Genomic DNA, 22197 nt, shown 5'->3' with positions numbered 1-22197 from the left:
AAGTGATTTTGGTTACACAGAGCCCTTATAATTCCCCCATCCCTTGGCTTTATTTAGTCATAAAATATAAGAGGCAACTTTATATCCTGATACAAATAATTGATGGCACTTGTGATATAAACTTAAATTGACACAATTCCACTGTATGTGCAGGGCATATAATGTGTGAAAAAGTATTTTGTTGTTAAACTTTCGAGTGATCACAATCTCACTCAGAGATTGGTTGATCTGATTTCTCAATTCTACCCCACCCACCTAGAGACTCTTTACTCCTTTTTTGAAGGAGTTCATCTCAAAAGAGCACCAGGGAAGGGTTTATATTCTCGATAATGACCCTCATAAATCTAAGCAGTGTTGGCCCCCAACACCCCTTAGGAAGAAGAAAAGTTAGAGATGAAGTCGGAATTGGTCCCAAGGTTCATTCATTCAACAAATGTTTAGTGAGCACCTCATATACACCAGTTGCTGTCCTAGGCTCTGAGGATACATGAGTAAACTAGAAAACCAAAAGGCTTACACGGATGTTAGAGGATGAACGCTAAATACAGTTGTCTGGAAAAGCTCAAAAACAGAGGCATATATACAAGTTGGTGAGAACCTAGTGCCTAATGTTACAGAAGAGAAATTACATTACTATTATACTACTTTTTGCCTTCTTTTTTTCCCTTCTATCCATTTCTTCCATTGTGCTTTACCTATGCTTAAATTATTATTCACTATTATGTTTTAAGAACAGAACACAAAAAGCTTAATGACAGTATATTTTAATTTGGGGGCCATATTTTATGACCCTAATTTGTTTCATACCCCTATCATGGGTTTTCTAAATCTTGATTCATCTGAGAGTTCTGTAGTCCAGCGTGAAATTGATACCTGTGCAGATGTGTAGCGAGACTCAGAAGCAACTGCTCTGACACCATGGCTGGTTTCCCTATGTTTATTAGCAAATGGACTGTGATCACTCACTATCTCAGAAGTTTTTTATGATGGTATGAAGTTGAGTGACGAGTTCTGTACCACTTCTGAAATAGAAGGCCACTTTGGACTGGAAAAACCTCAGTCTCTACTTTGTTTTGTCACTAGGATTATTCCTTTAAATTTGGCAATTGCCTCTTCCAGTGAAATTTTACCTGCTGCACATCAAGACTTCTAATCTAGGGTCAGTCTCCCTTTCCAATATTCCTGTAAGAAATATGTCTTTTTCCTTTTATTCTGCTGTTTGGCATGTGGGTTTGAGAGATAAGTGTAGTATTTGACAGTATGTCAATAGGTGATTCCTGGGATTAAAGACAGAGTTGAAATGGGTTGGGGGGCTTTAATGGAAAACTTTAGCATTTTGAGTGCCCAACTTTTTATTCTGAAAAGGATTTTCCTTTATTAATATAAATTTTCTATAGAGGATTATTAATAATGGTTGTATTTTTTTTGAGTGCATCAACTTACAGAGCCCCATGATATTTAGAGAAGAAAGAGCAGAGTATCATCCAGAAGCATTTGCTGAATGCCCCAAATCACCCATCTGTGGATGTTACAGTTGTACACTCTTCCAAGCTGCTGCTACTTTGAATCCACAGGAAAGTGAGCAATAAGAAACATGCACAATAGGACCCTTTTACTTTAAATCCCCAGCTCACATTCAGTTTAAGGAATCTTTCTGTAATATGCTAACTATAGTTCTTCCAATGATGTGTGGTAGGATGATCTCTAAAATCACATCTTCCAAACTTTATTGAAAGGTTCAATAAAGTTTTAAACTTTATTGAAAGAAAGTGTGGGGGTGTCAGAGGAGAGTACAGACCCTCTGTGGACTCACCCTGGTAAAGCAACTCACCAGAATCAATGACAAAAATGATGTTGCTTTAAGTTGGTACCAATATGTTTATGTAATTAAATGTGAGCATAAATTAACAACTAGGGCTACTCCCTAGAAATATAGAAGTTATTACACTGTAGACACACAGAACTGCAAAACTAGTTAGCAAATGGCAGCGATCTCTCAGCAATATCTTGAGAAGCACTGCTTTAAACTAACTTAGGACCCACTGGTACAAAGCTACAATCACGAACATAGTTCATACAGAAAAAAAAAAAAAAAAAAGGTATTGTTTGGGGAGAGCAAAATTTCAAGTGAAGCCTCCCGTGTTCCACCCACCTCTGGAGCTCACTTTCCTTGTCTGTGAAATGGTGGAGTTGGATTACATGGTTCCTAAGATTTCTTCTACCTCAAATGTTCTGTGCTTTTTTTTTTTTTTTCTTTCTCCTGGATCCTGATACTTGTCAAAAAGAAAGCTCGTGGCCCCTCCCAACTTGTCTGACCAGTGCTCTCGGAACTGATCCCGGATTTAGTTTCCAGTTAATGATCACAGTCCAGATGGAGTAAAGGCACAATTCCCTTGAAACTGTGCTGAGACACCTCTTAAATGGTATCGACAGTGCAGACTTTCTCCTGTTGCATCAGTCAAGACTTCATTTATATTCATTTATAGACCACCAAAACTAACTTAAGCTACTTATGTATATACATCTACATACCCTAAGAATTTATAGAATCTAGGTCCTTATAAGGACCTAGAGCCCAGGTGTCCTCTGGTCCCGAGCCCAGGTAAGCAGCCTCTGTTTTTACCCTGTCCTCACCTGGACACACAATTCAGGATTTTTTCTAAGGATCCATTTGCACAAAGAATCAGCAGGCAACGCAGATTTGTCTGAGATAGTGAGTCACAGGCAGGGCATTGCCATCATGCAGAGCATCGCATTGGACCACAAAAAGTAGAATGTTTGTGTTACCACCACCCTGTCCTTTCTCCACTGTTCTACCATCACGGGGTTTCCCCTTGTAACACATAATGCTTATTTTTGCTACTTTCTTTTTCTTCCCTCTCAGGCTTTTCCTGGCACTGTTTGTTTCTTTTTCTATGTATTTGTGTCTAGAAATTTAGCTAAAAGCTTCAGTTATCACATTACCCCTCAGTGCCTTCCCCTCTAACCCAGGCAGCTTATGAAGGCAAGCACACTGGTCTTCCAGAGAGGAATTCTAGTGAGCATAGTTTTCTCCATCTCTCATACACAGAAGAATAAACGACGGGCAGAAGTAAAGATCCACCTCAGGAAAAGTCATACTCTCACCCAATTTCCCCTGCTGCTCAGTCCACAAGACCGAATATGGCCAGCCTACAGCTCCATTAGTTTTGACCACTACAGACTCACTGCCCTCCAGGACCCCGGTGCCAGATTTCTGAGAGAAGGGGCCTGAGTGGCTCAGATGTCCATGGCTTTTAATAACGACCTAATCATTTTCTACCCTAAATTTGCATTTCCAGAGGGATGGCTCTTAGGTAAAACAAGGTAGAAAATTTGCATCTCAAAGGTACAGAACTCAGATTTCAAGCCAAATGCCATTATTTATGAGCCAAAGAGAGGCCTAAGAAGCCCAGTTAAGACACAGTTGTCAAAAGTGAGGCTTCTTATATAGATTTAAGTCTTGGCCTTCTCCACTGTAAAAGCGCCTAGTGATTTAGGCGCAGAGAGGGAGATGCCCTTAACAATAAAGATTCCCTTTATAGATATAAATTTCTCTTACAAAAAAGAATCTCAACTAAAAATAGGCAGTTTCTCAACTCACCTTATATATATATTTTTAACTAGATTACTGTCAGCCCTCTGTATCCACGGGTTCTATTATATATCTGTGGACTCAAGTGAGGATGGAAGATAATCAAAAATAATAAACAATACAACAATAAAAGAGAATGAAGTATAACTATTTACCTAGCATTTACATGGTATTAGGTATGAGTGATCTAGAGATGATTTAAAGTATATAGGAGTGTGTGTGTAGATTATATGCTTATACTATGCTGTTTTATATAAGGGACTTGAGCATCCATGCATTTTGGTATCCATGGGGAGGTGCTGGAACCAATCCTCCAAGAATACTGAGGGATGACTCTGAGTTCAGAGTGGAGCCCATTAACCAATAGGACAGAAAAAACACCTCCTATGCAGGACTGAAATTGTTCTGACCTTAAGATTTTGACCAAAACACAAAGGCAGTTAAAGAAGCTGGCCCTGGCTAGGAGTGGTGGCTCCTGCCTATAATCCTAGCATTTTTGGAGGCCGAGGCAGGAGGATCACTTGAGGCTAGGAGTTTAAGATCAGGCTGGGCAATACAGTGAGACCCCTGTCTCTTACCAAAAATTAAGAAAAACGCCAGACATGGTGGCATGTGCATAGACCCAGCTATTCAGGAGGATGAGGCAGAAGGTTTGCTTTATCCCAAGAGTTTGAGGTTACAGTAAGTTATGATCATGCCACTGCACCTCAGCCTGAGAGACAGTGAGACCCTATCTCTAAAATAATAATAGAAAGCATGCTCTGTTGGTCAGAGGGCCCAACTTCTATAAGCAACTGTTTTGGGATTTTTGTATGTCTTTGAGGTTCAAAAAAAAAAAGTAGTCAAAAAGGTTAGTAAATTTTGAGTAGGCAGAGGAGAATAAAGAGAAGATGCAGTCAGAGTTGTCAATGTGATTTTTTCCCCTAATCAATTAGTTGCTTAAGCTTTTCATTTAGTCCTCTGGAAGCTTCTGCATGCCAATCAAAAATACATCCCATTGTTTCAGAGGTGTTCAGGATCCCACCCCCTTTCTTTTCTCCAAAGTGCCTATAGATGAGCAATTGTGTTTAGGTTAAATCTCCTCCACAGTAGCCACTGTAACTCTAAGTTACTTTTGGTAACTTTTCTAAGTTTCATTTCTCTAGAAAAGAACAACGTCCAAGATGGGAGATTCCTTGGATTCAGATGAACCCACTGTTCTATCTTCTTGTAACCTAACCTATCCACTGAACCCCAGCCTAGTCTCTGCCTGACCCAGGCAGACAACAGAGGACTCCAACTGGATCCAGTCTGATCCGGGACCCAGCCCACCCTAAAAATTGCTCAAATAAACTCAAAGAGCTCGAACACAAGTTCATGGAGCTGAATCCAGGAGAGAACTTGCCCACAAGCCATTAGCTGTGAGAGATCAGTGGACACGGTGGGCACAGTGGGCTCAGCAGGTACTTTGGCTCGATCAGCACTCCTGAGGGGCACTGGAGGTCTACTTCGGATCCCGCTTCTGATGTCGGACCGTTAAAAGCTTTAGGCAAATTGAATTTTGCAGAGTTTAATTAAGCAAAGAATGATCTGCAAATCAGGCAGCCCTCAAAACCAGAAGTTTAGAGAGCTGTGCTTCACAATGTGGACAGACAGCATGCATGGATGGAAAATGGAAGTGAGCTATACAAACAGCTTGGTTGCTACGGCTGGGCTTCTGCCTTATTTGAGCATGGTCTGATCAGTTGGCTGCTGTGATCAGCTGAGACTCAGCTATTTGTTATCATTGACTCCTCAGTTAGACTTTGTTAGTTTATGTACTAAGTTAGGTTGCAGTTCATGACATGACTTAAAGTATGGAGGCATCCTCAGGCCAACTTTAATTTAACACCATCCCCGGTCCAATCAGCTCTAGAAGAGAACCCCCACATAAAAACAACCTCCAAAGTTCTACGACTGTAGATAGAGTATGGGAAGGAAACTTCCCAGAGAAAGAGGGAAGTTGTTAGCTTAAGACAGGAGCAAACTGAAGTGTCGTCTGATCTAATGCCCTGAGGCATTAGATAGGGTCATACCTACAATTTTTCTTTATCAATTATCTCTGAGTCAATTAACCAAGTTTATTCTTGATTATTTGGAGCCTTCTCATCTTCTCCCTGCTCTCCACCCTCAAGCTCCCCAAATATGTTACTAACAGTGGGGCCAAGTTGGAAAAGGTCGGGGAGTTGTTTAGAAAGGAGAGCTGCCTGGATGTGGGTCTGAGTGCATTTCAAAGCCAGCTTGGACGGCTAGTTCAGAGTGGAAAGCTAAAGATAATTATGAAGTACATCCTGTGATTTTACAAGGTTTTCTTTTTGCCTTTTTCTTTTTTTTTTGAGACAGAGTCTCACTCTGTTGCCCAGGATAGAGTGAGTGCTGTGGCATCAGCCTAGCTCACAGCAACCTCAAACTCCTGGGCTCAAGCAATCCTACTGCCTCAGCCTCCCGAGTAGTGGAACTACAGGCATGTGCCACCATGCCCGGCTCATTTTTCTATATATTTTTAGTTCTGCTAATTTCTTTCTATTTTTAGTAGAGACAGGGTCTCACTCTTGCTCAGGCTGGTCTTGAACTCCTATTTACAATGTTTTCTGGACTGGGGGGAGGGAAGGTCTCTGATCCTCTTCCTTAAATGCCTCCGGTGTCCAGTGTCTCTTGATTAGTCCTTTTGCCTTTCATTGAGCTTTCAGTGTCATCATCTATAAAATGGGCATGAGGAGCATAAAAACTAACTCATTGGGTTGTTGGACATGAAAGTGCTTTGTGGTCTTTAGTGACCTACATGGCACCCACTCTGTGCCGGTTGGTGCTTTACAGTTATGAACTCATTTGATGCGGACAGTAGTCCTGTTAGGTGGTAGAGTAACGTTCTCCTTTCACAGATGAGGAAACAGGCAAAGTAACTTGTCATACGGCTAGAGGGTGGAGTGTAAAGCCCAGGAAGAGCTCTTAGCCCCGCTGGTGTGCTGTGCCTCCCCAGGACTTTCCGAGAAGGAGCACTGTTGCCCTCTCCAGATCTCGGTTCTCTAAACAGTCCTGGGAGGTTCCCGAAGCCCGACCCACTAAGCTGTTCTTTCTCTTCCTCTTCCTGCAGATTGACGACACTGGCACGTTTCAAGTAATAGTGGTTCCCTCTGGGCCCGAGGCCGACTACACACCAGCGTTAGAGAGACTCCAGCGGTGCACTTTCTGCTACGGTAAGACCCGCCGAAGATGACTTGGTCCAGCCTGTTACCATTAGCTCACCATTAGCAGGAGCAGCTGGAACTTGGCAGCAAGGATATGTGTGGCCTTGGGAGGACTTTTCTGGGGCTCTGGGTGCAACCTGTCACACTGCGTCTCCCACAGATGGATCGTCTCAGCTCAGCAAGCCGGTCTCCCCCCATACATCCCAGCAGGAGGGCTGCATTCCAGCCTCTCTGCTTATTGCAGCTTCCAGGAAACAGTAATGATTTTTAGAAAAACTTAGTCTATCTCTTTGCCAAGTTTTTCATGCTATAAAGTACATTTATGTGTTTTCTAAACCTCAAATGTTCATAGCCCCAAAGAAATATTTTAAAGTAATTCAGCACCCTCCTACCTCCTTGGGGATATTTTTTAGTATAGAAGTGGAAAATTGCAAGAACTCATGCATTTCTCATTGAAAAGAGGCTTCATGGACTCCTAAATTTCTGTTTTGTCGAGACAGGGTCTCCCTCTATTGCTCAGGCTAGGGTGCAGTAGCGTGATCACAGCTCACTGCAACCTCAAACTCCCAGGATCAAGAGATCCTCCCACCTCAGCCTCTCGAGTAGCTGGGACTACACGTGCGTGCCACCACACCTGGCTAATTTTTGAATTTTTCTGTAGAGACAGGGTCTTTCTCAGTATGTTGCCCAGGCTGGTCTTGAACTCCTAGGCTCAAGTGATCCTCTACCTCGGCCTCCTAACGTGCTGGGATTTCAGGCATGGGCCACCACACCTGGCTGGACTCCCAAATATTAAACATCAGAAAGATTTGCAGTGTTGATTTGTTTATAGTGTTTTATATAGGACCTATAGGTCTAACTAGAAAATTGGACTCCAATCTTCTATTTGAGTGTTCTAATAATTATGAAGACAGTGAAATCCACTGAGATTTTTGGTGGCTATAATAGCTCAGAGATATCAAGCATTTACTTACAGGCTGTGCACTGTTCTAATTGCTTGTATCAGTGATAGTGATGATGACAGCTAATACTTAAGCTATTGTGCTTATTATAATCCAAGCACTGTTCTAATCCCTTTAAATGAATTATGTCATTCAATCCTTATAATCACCCTAAAACATTTGAACTATTATTAGCTCCATTTTACAAATGGGGAAAATGAAGCTTAGCAAGATGTATTATAATGATTTGCTTAGGGCCTCACAGGCAGACCAAACCCAAGAAGGCTGCTGGTCTAAACTACCCAAAGTTAATGAGAAGCAGAGGTCTCACTCTTCTGTTCCCTGAAACTCTCCATTTGAGCCTGAAGAAAATGTTTGATTCCTCTCCTTTGCCACGTGTGTCAGTGAGAAGCTAATGCTTGCCATCTAAATGACCTCGCAGGGAGGTATTCTGAGGGAGAAGTACGATTTCTGGTCTAATAACCCCTCTTCATTCTGTCTTCCCCTCTGCTTCCCTCTTTCCTCTCCCCACCTCTTTCTCACTCTCAGGCTCTCCCACTGTCTGGGATGCACAGGGTTGGTTTAGGCGCTGGCAATCTTAAGTCGTTAAAGCACTAACCATTCTATGGGGAGCTACATCCCACCCTATATATTCTCAGTTGCTCTTTCAAACATGTCAGTTACGACAGTGTGTGCTGGCATGTTGCACAGTCAGAAGTTGCACATGCATGACTGGGGGATAGATTTTGGCTCCATTTCTTGGCTTAAACTCTTATTTCATCTCTTAGGCATATAATGGAAGATATTTTGGCTGTCATTTCCTGCAATTAAAAAAACCCACAAAACTGAGCAAATGGGCAGCCTGCTGTCCCTGATTTTGGAACTGCCTTGCACACAGGTGACTGTTCTGTCATCTGAACATTCCACAGGGTCATACCATTTTACTAAATTTCACTAAGGGTACCATAACTTGTCCGAAGTCATATCTTTATTGGGTCCATGAGCAAGACTGAAGTTAGGAGTTTGCTATGTTACCAAGGATCAGCATTCTGGTCATTCATCTTTCATCTAATAGCTATTATTTATGGCCCATGCCTATATCTAAGGACCAGCTGTCCATACACATGTTATTCCATTTCTCTTCCTTCTCTTTGGTTTTTAAAGAGGCCATTCTCATCCTCAACCATCAACTATTATTAGAAATCTAGGGTTACAGAGTGTCAGCCCTAGAAGGGATCTCCAGGTGAATCTAGCCCTACGACCTAATCGGGCAGAACTGTGTAGAATTGAGGCCCAGTGGTACCTTGGCCAGGGCCACACAGCATGTTTGTTACTGAGACAAAACCAAAACCCAGGTGTCCCTGCTTTTAGGCCAAGGAGCCTCACTACTACACTACCCGTCCTCATCTCTAACAATAAAACACAGACTTTATATATAGAAACTCCTAGACATACTACTGTGTCCTTTGGGAAAATGATATTATTCTCCTTACCTCAGTTCTTACATAAAATTAGAGGATTAGTAACCTCTAAGATCCTTCCATTTCTAATTATTTTTTAAAATTTCTCTGAATATTCAATGTGGTCAGATTTAATAAAATCTCCTCTCTGTTTTTATTACTGTGCATTCTTTTGTTAAATGAGATATGAATATTTATAAAAATGACCTCATATTTTATGAAAGTCTATTAATATCCAGTATTCATTCAACAAACACATATTGAGCTTTCAACTAATAAGCTCTATGGAGATACGAAGATGGACAGTAGCTTTGTCCTTTGGGAGCACACATAGACCTTGAGTTATAAACTATTTAAATTGAAATAAAAGATATATTGCTAGGCCAGGCGCGGTGGCTCACGCCTGTAATTCTAGTGCTCTGGGAGGCTGAGGCAGGAGGATTGCTTGAGCTTAGGAGTTCGAGACCAGTCTCAGCAAGGGCAAGATCCCGTCTCTACTATAAATAGAAAGAAATTGCCAAAAACAACTAAAAATAGAAAAAATTAGTCGGGCACAGTGGTGTGTGCCTGTAGTCCCAGCTACCCGGGAGGCTGAGGCAGGAGGATCGCTTGAGCCCAGGAGTATGAGTTTGCTGTGAGCTAGGCTGACGCCATAGCACTCTAGCCCAGGCAAGAGAGTGCGACTCTGTCAAAAAAAAAAAAAGATATATTGCTTTTTTTCACTTTTACTTTCTAAGAAGATTACTTTGTCATAGAACAATGTGAGCATAGTGATAAGGGCCATTGGTTTAACCTGAATATTGTCAGTCTAGAGGGATCAGGAGCTATTATGTTGTGATACAGTGTATTCTTGCAATACATGAGATATTGTCCACTTCAAACGTTATAAACTTAAGAGTCAGCCAAGATTAAACTTCTGTTGAAAGCAGCTTAATTTTTAAAAGTCTGATAGCTTCAGTAAATGGAGTCCAAGACACAACCTATAAAATCTGTGCTTTTTGGAAGTAGATGCAAACCATGCACTAGGAAATCTTCCTGTTGTTGATATTAAAGTCACTTAGTAACTATTTTAACATCAAAGACTATACAGTTTCCAAACCTCAAAATATTTGAAATGCTGTCTTTCCTTTTCTGTCCATTCCTGCTTAGTAACCCTAAGTGACTTTTGGTTCGCAGATATATGCAAGCCGGATGCTTCTTGTGATCAAGCCAGGCCACCCCCTGTGCTGTCTTACATGGATGCTGCTTTCATTCTGGATGGCTCCCGGAATGTAGGAAGTGCTGACTTTGAAGACATAAGAGGCTTCCTGGGAGCACTGTTAGATAATTTTGAAATCACCCCAGAGCCTGAAACCTCTGTCACTGGAGACCGGGTGGCCCTATTGAGCCATGCCCCCCCCAACTTCCTACCCAACACTCAGAAGAGTCCTGTCAGAGCAGAGTTCAACCTTACTACCTACCGCAGTAAGCGCCTCATGAAGAGGCACGTAGAAGAATCGGTTCAGCAACTAAATGGAGATGCTTTTGTTGGCCATGCCTTACAGTGGACTCTGGACAATATCTTTTTAAGTGCACCCAATCTGAGAAGTAACAAAGTCATATTTGTGATATCTGCTGGGGAAACCAGTCACTTGGATGAGGAAACTTTAAAGAAAGAATCTTTGAGGGCTAAATGTCAGGGATATGCCCTATTTGTGTTTTCCCTTGGCCCTACTTGGAATGATAAGGAACTGGAAGATCTGGCCAGCCACCCTTTGGATCACCACTTGGTCCAGCTTGGCCGAATTCATAAACCTGACCACAGATATGGTGTGAAGTTTATGAAGTCTTTTATAAACTCAGTCAGGCGTAAGTAAGAAAAACTGTTCTTTTCTGTGTATTAAGGGTATTATACTTGGTATTCCCCCTGCACCAACCCCCCCCCCCAAAGGTTGATAAGCTGACATGGATTCTTGGAAACCTATTGTCTGTCCTCAAGGGCACTGCAGGGCCAGAAAGGAAAATATGTAATGATGGATGGTAAAAGGGAGGAAACTTCTGATTCCTAAGCATTTAATTTTCTGGCTCTTTGTTTAAATGCCTCTGGTTCCTATGGAGAAGCAATCATAACAAGCCGCTGTTCACACATCTGTCCACATGCAGCAATGTAGTCTGGGGATGTGACTTCACAGCCTGGGCTTTAGCTACAAAGTAGAGATGCTTGCCATGTAACATTAGCACATTGCCCTTTGATGGAAAGCTTTATCGGTTAACAACACACCAAAAGAGAGAGCCAAAGAAAAATTAAACAATTCTTGGCTTTGCTTTTGTAAGTTCCTAAAGCAGAGTTTGAAGTGTTGGGAGATACCATTTTACCTGTCAGAACGAAAAATACAGCCTTGCAAAACTTTCTTAGCCTCGTTAGTGACTCTTTATGATGCCAGTAATTAATGTAACTGGTGCCCATAAAAGAGAAACATGGGGTGTATTTCTTGGATTGAGCTTGCTTTGAAAATATGCAATCCATTTTGAATGCAACAGGATGGATAAAAAGAAGCCATGTCTTGATATAACCCTGAAGGTTAAAGGGTGCTTGGTAGCATTTGTAAACATTTTCATGGTGAATGATCCCTTGGATCCAAATGCAGAAAAGTGACCACATAGGCCAAAGAGAACCCAGAGCAGCTCAAGTGAGGTGCTGACTGTGTTTCAAACTTGTCACTGATATTACATGGTGAGACCAGTTAAGGCTGTGAAGACAATAACTAATCAGTGCAGGATGGGGTCTGAGGAACCTGGGAGATTGTTGGTGAGGCCAGTGCTATGTCTTCTGTCCTCTGTTAGTCAAACTGAGTCTAGGACCAGCAGTACCAGCATCACCTGAGAGCTTATTAGAAATGCATAATCTCAGGCTCCAACCAAGATATTCTGAACCAGAATCTGCATTTTATTAAGATACCCAGGTGATTCACATGCGCAGTATAGTCTCAGAAGCACCAGTATGAGAGCAATAAGCTTCCAGAAGGAAATTTATGTGGCAGTGTTTTGGAATAGGAACCAGAAAGCAGAGCTAGCAGAAAAGGTAAAAATGAGGGGCCAGCAGTCTTTTTTTTTATTATTGAGACAGAGTCTCACTCTGTTGCCCAGCTAGAGTGCCATGGCATCAGCCTAGCTCACAACAACCTCAAACTTCTGGGCTCAAGCAATCTTTCTGCTTCAGCCTCCCAAGTAGCTAGGACTACAGGCATGCACCACCATGCCCGGCTAATTTTTTCTATATATGTTTAGTTGACCAATTAATTTCTTTCTATTTTTTAGTAGAGATGGAGGTCTCGCTCTTGCTCAGGCTGGTTTCGAACTCCTGACCTTGAGCGATCTACCTGCCTCGGCCTCCCAGAGTGCTAGGATTACAGGCATGAGCCACCATGCCCAGGCCAGCAGTCATTTTGAGGGAAGTGATCACAAGACATTTGTGAAGGTTAAAACAAAACACCTTGAAAGACTGATAATCTTCTAAAGAAACACTCCCTATGGGGCAAGAAGTTGGAAGGAAATCTTAGGAGGAATTTCTTTCCTCAGTCACCCCAAATTCTTGGTGGTGTTCCATAGTAATTAGTCAAATTGTATGATTAGATAAATGGCACCACCACCCCTCCCCAACCAAGAGAAGGGAAAGAAATGTTTTAAGCAAAAGGTGCTCAAAGTTACAGGAGAGATATAAACTGCTTTTGAAAAACTGCAGCCATGGCACAGTTATGTACTACTTTTTTAGAAGTTAGATATCTAGAAATTGTCAATCTTTAAAATATAGCTATAAAAGTAAAGTCAAAAAAGACTTTGCATAATCATATTCAACTACATGCTTAAGTCTATAGCAAGCCCACAGAGTCACATTCATTCAATATTAATGTGTATTTATTAGGCTTCTACTCTGAGCCACTCACTGTTTAGGTGCTGGGTATCGGAGAGTCACCAGAATCAACACATTTTCTAAGAGAAGTAAAACTACTTAAAATCTGATACTTAGATTAAAAATAATAAACGAGGTATACAATAAGGATAGCATCAGTCCACTCGGGCTAAAGCACATGGTCCTAGCTACAACAGCAGCTCTGGAGACAGTGCTGTGCCACAGCCCAAGACAAACCTGCTACTTCCTATGACCCCAGGTCACCAGGAAGAAGTTTAATTGTGTTCAACAAATCTATTCAGTTTAAAGATTCTCATCAAAAAATGGCTTTTAAATTTTTAAATGTTATAAAGAGGCATGCTTTATTGTTCTGAAAAATCAGTACAATTCCAAATGACATAAGCCACTAATGACTTAAACTCAAGATGGCACTGATGTTACTGTTGTAGTTAGTGATTCACAGACCATAAAGGGAATGCCCTTTTCCCTTTACATTTTGATATTGCAGAGGAGCAAATAAAAAATAACTATTCTGATTAGTTCATATTAGTTAAAGACCAGACCATTAGGACTGGCTCGTGATAGCTCCTCTACTGGTTGATCAACTTTAGCAGTTAAGGGCATCTTATTAAATGGTTAGGTGGGCTGGGAATAGTGGCTCATGCCTGTAATCCCAGCACTTTGGGGAGTCTGAGGCAGGAGGATCATGTGAGGTCAGGAGTTTGAGACCAGCCTGAGCACCATAGTGACACCTCATCCATACCAAAAAAAAAAAAAAAAATCAAAAATTAGCCAGGCATGGTGGTGCATAACTATATAGGTCCAGCTACTCAGGAGGCTGAGGCAAGAAGGATCACTTGAGCCCAGGAGTTTGAGATTGCAGTGAGCTCTTAGTATGATGATGTCACTGCCCAGGCAACAGAGCGAAACCCAATCTCAAAAATTAAAAAAACAAAAATAAAAAGGTAGTTGAATTCACCTGCAAATTCAGAAGCTATGTATTTTCTAAATTCATTTTTAAAGATTCTCTTGAGAAATCTGCTTTCATTTTTATCTGATCAACTTAGTTCGTATCTTTCTTTGATAAATATTTCTTTGTGTACAGAGAAGATTACAGTAATGTTAACAGCCATGAATAAGAGACTCATCATAGATTTCTCTTCCTAGGTGCAATCAACAAGTACCCACCAATACACTTCAAAACAAAGTGCAACAGACTCAGCTCTACAGATCCAAGGCAGCCTCCGCGACAGTCTCGAAGGTATTATAATATCTGTTTGGTATTAATTGATAAATAAATATGCCCCCTCCTTTGTTCTCTATCTCTTCCTCTTTTGTTTCCTCTTCCATCAAAAACATATTGCTACATGATATTAAAATATAATTCAAAGGAACAAGATATAATTTTCAAAACGACCAGGTTGATCTGAAAAATAATCAGCTATTTTTTTTAATGAAAGATCTAACTGTTGAAATAAAACACCCAAATGGCATGCCCCAGTGTCAGTGAACATAACTAATGACCAGATCTTGGTTTCTAAATACCATTAGAAGGAACCAGGGTTTCTTGGAGAAAGCCCTGATTCTAGGCTGCAGCAGGAAAGGTACAATGCTAGCCTGGACCAACTTGTTGTGCCAGAAGGTAAGAAGATATTTAAAAACTAACAATGACATTTCAAAAGGACAAAGTAGTTGTCTTGAAAGGATTCCCACTGGTCTAATTTTGAATAATTTGATCATCAGAAAGAATAATGATGGTAACAAATTATAATACATTGAATTTTTTAAAATCTGTGAGTCTATGTAGATATGTAAAAAAATGGCAAAAGGGAGGAAAAGCTGTTTATATTAGAAGGCTAGCTAGTAAATGTAGAGGAAATGGTAGAATTAGAAAATCATCAATTTGTAAATTATAATGTAATAATGTTAATAACAAATGTAACAACTGATCATTAAAGGATGCTAAAACCATTGTGTGATAGGTTGTTGGGGAAACAGGCTGTTTAAATAGAGTTTCAAAGAGCCACTCCCAATTTATTAATTATGAAAAGGAAAATGTGCTTTTACACAGTGAGATCTGGCACTGCCCACTTAAACCAAGTTCTGCTTCTTGCAAGAACCTCATACAGGATGCTTGAGACCCAAGTCTAATAATGAGGAAACCTTTGGACAATTCCAGAATCTAGAATGTTCTTCAGAACTCTTTATAGGTTCTGAAAAATTAGTACAATTCCAAATGAAATAAGCCACTAATGACTTAAACTCAAGATGGCACTGATGTTACTGTTGTAGTTAGTGATTCACAGACCATAAAGGGAATGAATGCCCTTTTCCCTTCACATTTTGATACTATAAAGGAGCAAATAAAAAATAACTCTTCTGATTAGTTCATATTAGTTAAAGGCCAGATGATTAGGACTGGCTCGTGATAGCTCCTCTAATGGTTGATCAACTTTAGCTGAATGTTCTTCAGAACTCTTTATAGGTTTCATGTAATGGAAAATAGAGGGATATGGGGTACTGTTCTAGAATGGGAGAGACGAAAGAGTCCAAACAGCCAAATGTAATTGTATGAGCTTTAATTAGATCCTAGATCAGAAAAAAAGCTGATATAAATGACATTTGGGGAACAGTTGGGGAAATTTGAGTATGAACAATATGTTAGATGATATTGTTGAATCCATGTGGATATCCTTATTTGTGGTAATAGTATCATGTTTATATAAGAGGAATGTCTTTGTCCTTGAGACAGATATGGTGAAGTATTCAAGATGAACATGCCTGATGGCTGTGATCTACTTTCAGATGGTTTTCCTAAAGGGAAGTAAGATGGTGTCTGTGTGTGTATATAGATATATATATACACACATACACACAGAATAGGAAGGTGGTAACATAGCCTACATGAAAGATATACAGATATTTATAATTCTGTCCTCTTTCTAATTTCCTATGAATTTTACAACTTTCAAAATAAAAAATAACTTGTAAAATTCAATGAAGGATTAAAGGGGTTAATAGCTACAACTGAAGAAAAACATAATGAACTAGAGAACAACTGAAGAAATAATTGAGTGTGCAGAAATGATCAATATAAGAGGCTTAGAGATAGAACTGAAAGGAAAGATCTAAACTATAACTAACTGGAATTCTAGAAAGATAAAGTAGAAATAATAAATGAGAGACGATATTCAAAGACATAAAGGGTTGATCATTTTCCAGACCTTATGAAAGACACAAATTCACAGATGAAGAATAGACAAGATATAACAGGCAGGATAAATAAAAAGAAAGCAACAGTTAGCCGTGGTTTAGGGAAATATGGAACACCAAAACAAAGAAAACTTAAAAGCAAACAAAAGGACCAGATTATCTACAAAGAAATTATAATTAGGCTAGTAGCTGAATTATCAGTTGCAACAGTGGAAGCCACAAAACAATTATCTTTAAACTAAAGATAGTAAATTTTTGTCAACTTAGAAACTGTCTTTCAAAACTAATGGTACAAAAAAAAGATGATTCAGATAAAAATACAATAGTTTACAACAAAACAGTCTTTACTAAAGAAACTTTAAGGAAAATAAAAATGACCACAGAAGGAAAGAATGAGATACAAGAAGTAAAAGTGATCAAATTTGGTAATATTTAGGTAAATCTAAACAAATATTTTTTAAATAACAGTAATATCTAACTGATGGGGTTACAAAAAAGCTGTACTTGATAATAAAGCTATAAAATAAAAACATTTGTCACCTGGTAGTTTTAACAGAAGAAAACAGTTGTACTAATATTATAAATATTAATAAGTATTTTTCATTTATTTAAATATGAGAAAAAACATTAAACAATAAATAACCTTTGGTTATTAAAAAAAACCTTGAACTTTAAAGACAGCAGACCATGTCTATTTAAATACATCAGTAATCACACTAAAAATACATGGACTAAACATGCCAGTTATAATCAGAGACTGATGGATTTTATTTAAAAAAGTTATTATGACTGAGTTTCAGAGAACCAAAGTAATAGACATCGGCCTAGGCAAAGAATTTTTATGAAGGAGACCTCAAAGGCAATCACAGCAACAACAAAAATAAATAAATGGGACCTGATCAAATTAAAAAGCTTCTGCACAGCCAAGGAGACTATCATGAGAGCAAACAGACAATTCTACAGAATGGGAGAAAATATTTGCATGCTACACATCCGATAAAGGGCTGATAACCAGAATCTATATATACTCAGGAAAATCAAGATGAAGAAATCAAACAACCCATTAAAAAGTGGGTAAAGGACATGAGCAGAAACTTTGCAAAAGAAGATAAATGGTCAACAAATATGAAAAAATGGTCAACATCTCTCATTATCAGGGAAATGCAAATCAAAACCACAATGAGATATAACTCCAGTGAGAATGGCTTTTATCAAAAAGTCACAAAACAACAAATGTTGGTGTGGATGCAGAGAGATGGGAATGCTCTTACACTGCTGGTGGGACTGCAAACTAGTGCAACCTCTGTAGAAAGTAATATGGAGATACCTCAAAGAACTAAAAGTAAAACTACCATTTGATCCAGCAATCCTACTACTGGGTATTACCCAAAGGAAAAAAAGACATTCTATAAGAAAGACATCTGCACCCGAATGTTTATAGCAGCACAATTCACAACTGCAAAGTTGTGAAAACAACCCAAGTGCCCATCAATACATGAGTGGATAAATAAAATGTGGTATATGTATACTATGGAGTTCTGCTCAGCCATAAAACAATGGTGATCTAGCACCTCTTCCATTATCCTGGATGGAGCTGGAGCCCATTCTTCCAAGTAAAGTATCACAAGAATAGAAAAATAAGCACCACATATATTCACCATCAAATTGGTACTAACTCATTAACTCTTATGTGCACATATGGAAGTAACCCTTATTGGGTGTCAGACAGGGGGGAGGGGGAGGGAGGGGATGGGTAAATTCATACCTAATGGCTGTGGTGCACACTGTTTGGGGGATGGGCCTGCTTGTAGCTCTGACTCGGGCAGGACAAAGGCAATATGTGTAACCAAAGCATTTGTATCCCCATAATATTCTCAAATTAAAAAAAAAAAAAGTTATAGGGAAAAAAACCCACTTCTATTACAACTTCAAAAAAAAAAAAAAATCAAGTGTGCATCCTCACCTGGGACTTACGCTTAGGCAAATAACTTTGACAATGTGACTACAAATTATTATGTAGTGTGTGCATTTCTGTGTAGTGATCAGGGCCAGTAAAGCACTCCCAGTCCAGAAGCTGCAGCTGCGGCACCTTTAAGAAACCTCTGCCTGGAATCTCTTGCTCACCTTGTGGGGAAAGGTGGGAATGAGCTGTCCAGGGGAACTGTCCAGCAGCAAACACTTCCTGAAGTCAAGCTTAAAAAGGACCTGTGAAGTCAGTCCAAGAAGAGCAGGGCTCCCCCTGCTGCATGTGTCTGGCAACTTGGAAGAGGGAAACAGACCAGAAACCTTGAATGTGACTCTTGCTGAGGTTGGCATCTTCAGCACGGAGGGTTCATTAAAGCTGGCATTAAACGGTGTTCTCGCTGAATCAGGTGTGCTAGGTGCTGCAAGCTGGCCAGCTTGCACAGGGCCCAGGCACTCAGTAGGGCCCAGCACTTGGGGTTTAAGTGTCCTGTACTCAATATTATTTTTGAGCTTATGTTTTTAAAGTCAAGTCCAATGGGATAATAAAGCATGCCTTCAGGAGTGGAGACCTGGAACCTTGGTGTGCTTGCCATCCAACCTTCCACTACATTCCAGGACTCGTTCTTGTAGACCACTTGTGCACCTCTGGGCTCTCCAGGCTTCCCCTTCCCCACTGTGCCTCGGGAAGGGCTTGGGCACAAACAAGGAGAGCCTTGGGAATCTGGCATGATCCCAGAGTCTTGGGACAGGGATGGGAGTGGCTAGCTGCCCCAGGTGCATTTGCCTTTCACCTGTCTCCATCTAGGCACCCAGAGTGTCCCAGCAAAAATGTTGCAATAGTCTGCGGGGGTCAACCCACAGCAGAGTGTCCCCTCTGCTGTGGGTTGGGATGACCAGCCAAGGGAAGAGGTGATGCCTGCCTTGACTTCTGGAGCATCTGTCTGGGGCTGATGGGAGGAGGAATTCAACAGCTGGCCACACACCAAATTAAGGGGGCAGAGGTATACAATATGGCAAATAAAATCCTCCATGGCAGATGGAGAGAGAGACTGCAAAAGAAAGAAAACTTTTTTTCCTGTTTTTCGATCTAGGAGATGCTCAAATTTGCATTTTGCATTTGGCTTCACATATTATGAAGCCAGCCATGACTGTAAGGGCAGATGCAGGAGCCAATCTACCCAGTTAAAAGGCATTTTTAAAAACCCCTCCCACTATGCTTTTTGTTAGAAGAGCTATGTGAATAGGAGGAGGGGATCCACAGTGCTCCTGGACAAGAAGTTTCTTACCTCTTCTCCACATTGCCCCAGATACACTGGAGGCTCAGCTCCTTCTGTGCATCTGAAATGGTGAAAAGTCAGGAAACAGCTGGAGCATCAAGGAATTGAGACATGAAATCCATACCACTGTCTGTGAACTCCCTCATGATATGATAGACTTGGATTCTCGAGGCCTTCTCTAAGTGACAAAAGGATGTAATAAAAGGTAAAGCCACACAGGTGCTTCTAAAATTTTCTGCCTGAGCCATTCAAGAAAAATGAGGCAGAATTGAACACACAGGGTTGAGGGAGATGAGAACGCCTGTTAGGCAACAGGTCTGGCCGTAAAGATGACTTGTCAAGTCCTCTGAATGACTTGCATAGGAATTAGATCATTCTGCTGTGAGATTCTGAGAAATACATGTAGAAGCTGGTTCTTATTAGATGAAAAAGGAAGGAACTGAAACAAACCACAAGCTACCAAGGAGACAGATGGTCAGTGAGGGTGAGATTGCAGGGCAGCCTCTTTGTATAAGCACTTAGATCCGCTCAGAGACAATAAAAGACAGAAAGCCACCTGTTTATTGCTACATCCAGCCAGGAAAGAACTAGTGCCAGACTTTAAAGCAGTGACAAGCCAGAGCCAGAACAATTGAATTGTAAAAATGGACACAATGGCCAGTGCCATATGAATAATACATCTGTTACTATTTCTGCTTTCCAAAATGTGTTTTCTGGACACACAAAATGTATATTAAGGTAAAAAGAATTCTGGAAATAGAAGCAATCTTGTCTACATTTTCTACTCCGAAGCATCCAGTCAACTAGTAAAAGAAGCATGACTGACTTCTGATTATCTGCAGATGGAGGGATCTGTGATCACAGAGAACTGAAATCTTTAATTAGTCCCACCCACCCCATTTTATCTAGAATTTGCTACATCTCTCTCTTCGCAAGCTTACTGGAGCTAGGCATGAGTTGCAAAATAAATTGACTATTTCATTCTTATTTCTTTGTCTTGATTACCTATTGTTGGTGTTCCCAGTCAGCTACAAATTAGTTGAATGATAAAGAGTGGGAGAACGAGAAACAAGGTCCTATATGATTCCAGAACTGGGTAATCAAATGATTGTTATCAAATGCTTATCAAACATAAATTCTGCTGTATAGCAGTGAAAAAATAGAAATTCAAAGATATGGTTCAGCCCTTTTGAGAATACAAACATTTGAAGGAGAAAAAAGACAGCAATGTCAAGCTATAGAAGCATTTACCAATATAACAATTTTTTGTTAAAGAAGGAGGATGATAACAAAGATCACTGAGCTTGCCATAAAAGAGACAAAAACAGATCCAGCAGAAAAAGGGGTATTGAGTAGGATGAGGAAGAGAGCAGTATAGATAATATAAACGCTCAAGCCATGAAAAGTGTGTACTTCAGGCTCAAAAGAATGTCCTCTCCATAATCAGTGGAGCCATGTTCTATGCAAACAGTTACCACTTTGGTGAATCTGAGTTCATGATATTCAGAATCTAAAAATTAGTAAGAAAATACAGTGTTGAGCAAAAATTGTGAGGAAATTCATTCGTACTGAAATTTAGCCATGGCTGGTGTTCTTGGCAACTGGAAGTTTGTCTGTTAGCTTAGTACATCCCTGATAGCACTGATGGAAGTAAACTGAGATGCACTTTGGGATCTGAGTTGCAGAAGCCCAGACATATAATATAGAATGCGTGAACGGCACGATTCTCTGTGTTGTTTTGATATTTCCTTCACCCTTAACTCTCTCTATAGATGAATGAAAAAGAATATATGTGTATGGGGGCAGGGTACATGAGAGGGAAGTGAAATAACTTAAATTTTAGTTTTAGTTTAAATTCATTCTATGTCTTTCATTGTCCTTATTTTCTAAACATTGATGGTTTTGCAAGAGGTCAGATTTTCCAGCTGGAGAAAGCAGAAAAATGGAGTGGATTAAGAAGTGGATTGCAGTGAATATTGCACTGTTCTTCTGGTCTCAACATTTTGAGGTTCCCTTGAAGCCTCCCTTGACCATAATCCAGCTAACTGCTGCAGTTTATCAGTATTGATAAGCCTCTCTCTCCTCATGCCATCAGGCTCTCCCACATTCATTCTACAAACGTTTATGAAGAGCCTGCTATACCGCCAGGTTCCTCATACCTTCTTATCTGTCCAAGCTGCCCAAGCCATCTGCCTTCCTGTGGTGCTGCACCCATATCCAGGTGTCTCTGAGGGCATGACATTTATTATCATTTCACTTTCTTATTCCAGATACCTTGATATTCCTAGTGTCCCAAATAAAAACCCAATTCAATGGAAATGACATTGAACTCTTAGAAAAGTTGGGTGATACTCCCAGCTCTGCCATTGACCTTGACCTCTATGCATCTCAGTTTCCTCACATGTCACCAATACAGCACCACGGAAACTGTTGCTTTCAGCAACATGGGTGATTTTTATCCCCATTTTACAACTGAAGAAACAAAGATCACTCTAGTTAAGTGATTTGTCCAGAGCTGCTCAACGAGTAAGTAAAAGGGCTGGAATAAGAGTATCTTTGGACTCACAGCTCATTCCACCATATCCCTGTAAAATAAGGCTGTCTGAGATGGTTCCCTTATTCAACTAACCAAT

The 22197-nt window shown here is 40.3% G+C and overlaps 1 protein-coding gene across 1 annotated transcript in view; it reads left to right on the top strand.

Moving 5' to 3' along the window:
* Positions 1-22197, top strand: part of COL6A6 (collagen type VI alpha 6 chain) — a 128193-nt gene that overhangs the window by 103617 nt on the left and 2379 nt on the right. Inside the window, exons 38-40 of the mRNA XM_076005388.1 lie at positions 6726-6828; positions 10397-11068; positions 14277-14370. Coding sequence (XP_075861503.1) covers positions 6726-6828; positions 10397-11068; positions 14277-14370 — 869 coding nt within the window. The remainder of the gene's footprint in view (positions 1-6725; positions 6829-10396; positions 11069-14276; positions 14371-22197) is intronic.

This window comes from Microcebus murinus, chromosome 1 (assembly GCF_040939455.1).
Source record: "Microcebus murinus isolate Inina chromosome 1, M.murinus_Inina_mat1.0, whole genome shotgun sequence".
Classification (NCBI taxonomy): domain Eukaryota; kingdom Metazoa; phylum Chordata; class Mammalia; order Primates; family Cheirogaleidae; genus Microcebus; species Microcebus murinus.
This window is presented reverse-complemented; position numbering and strand designations above follow the sequence as displayed.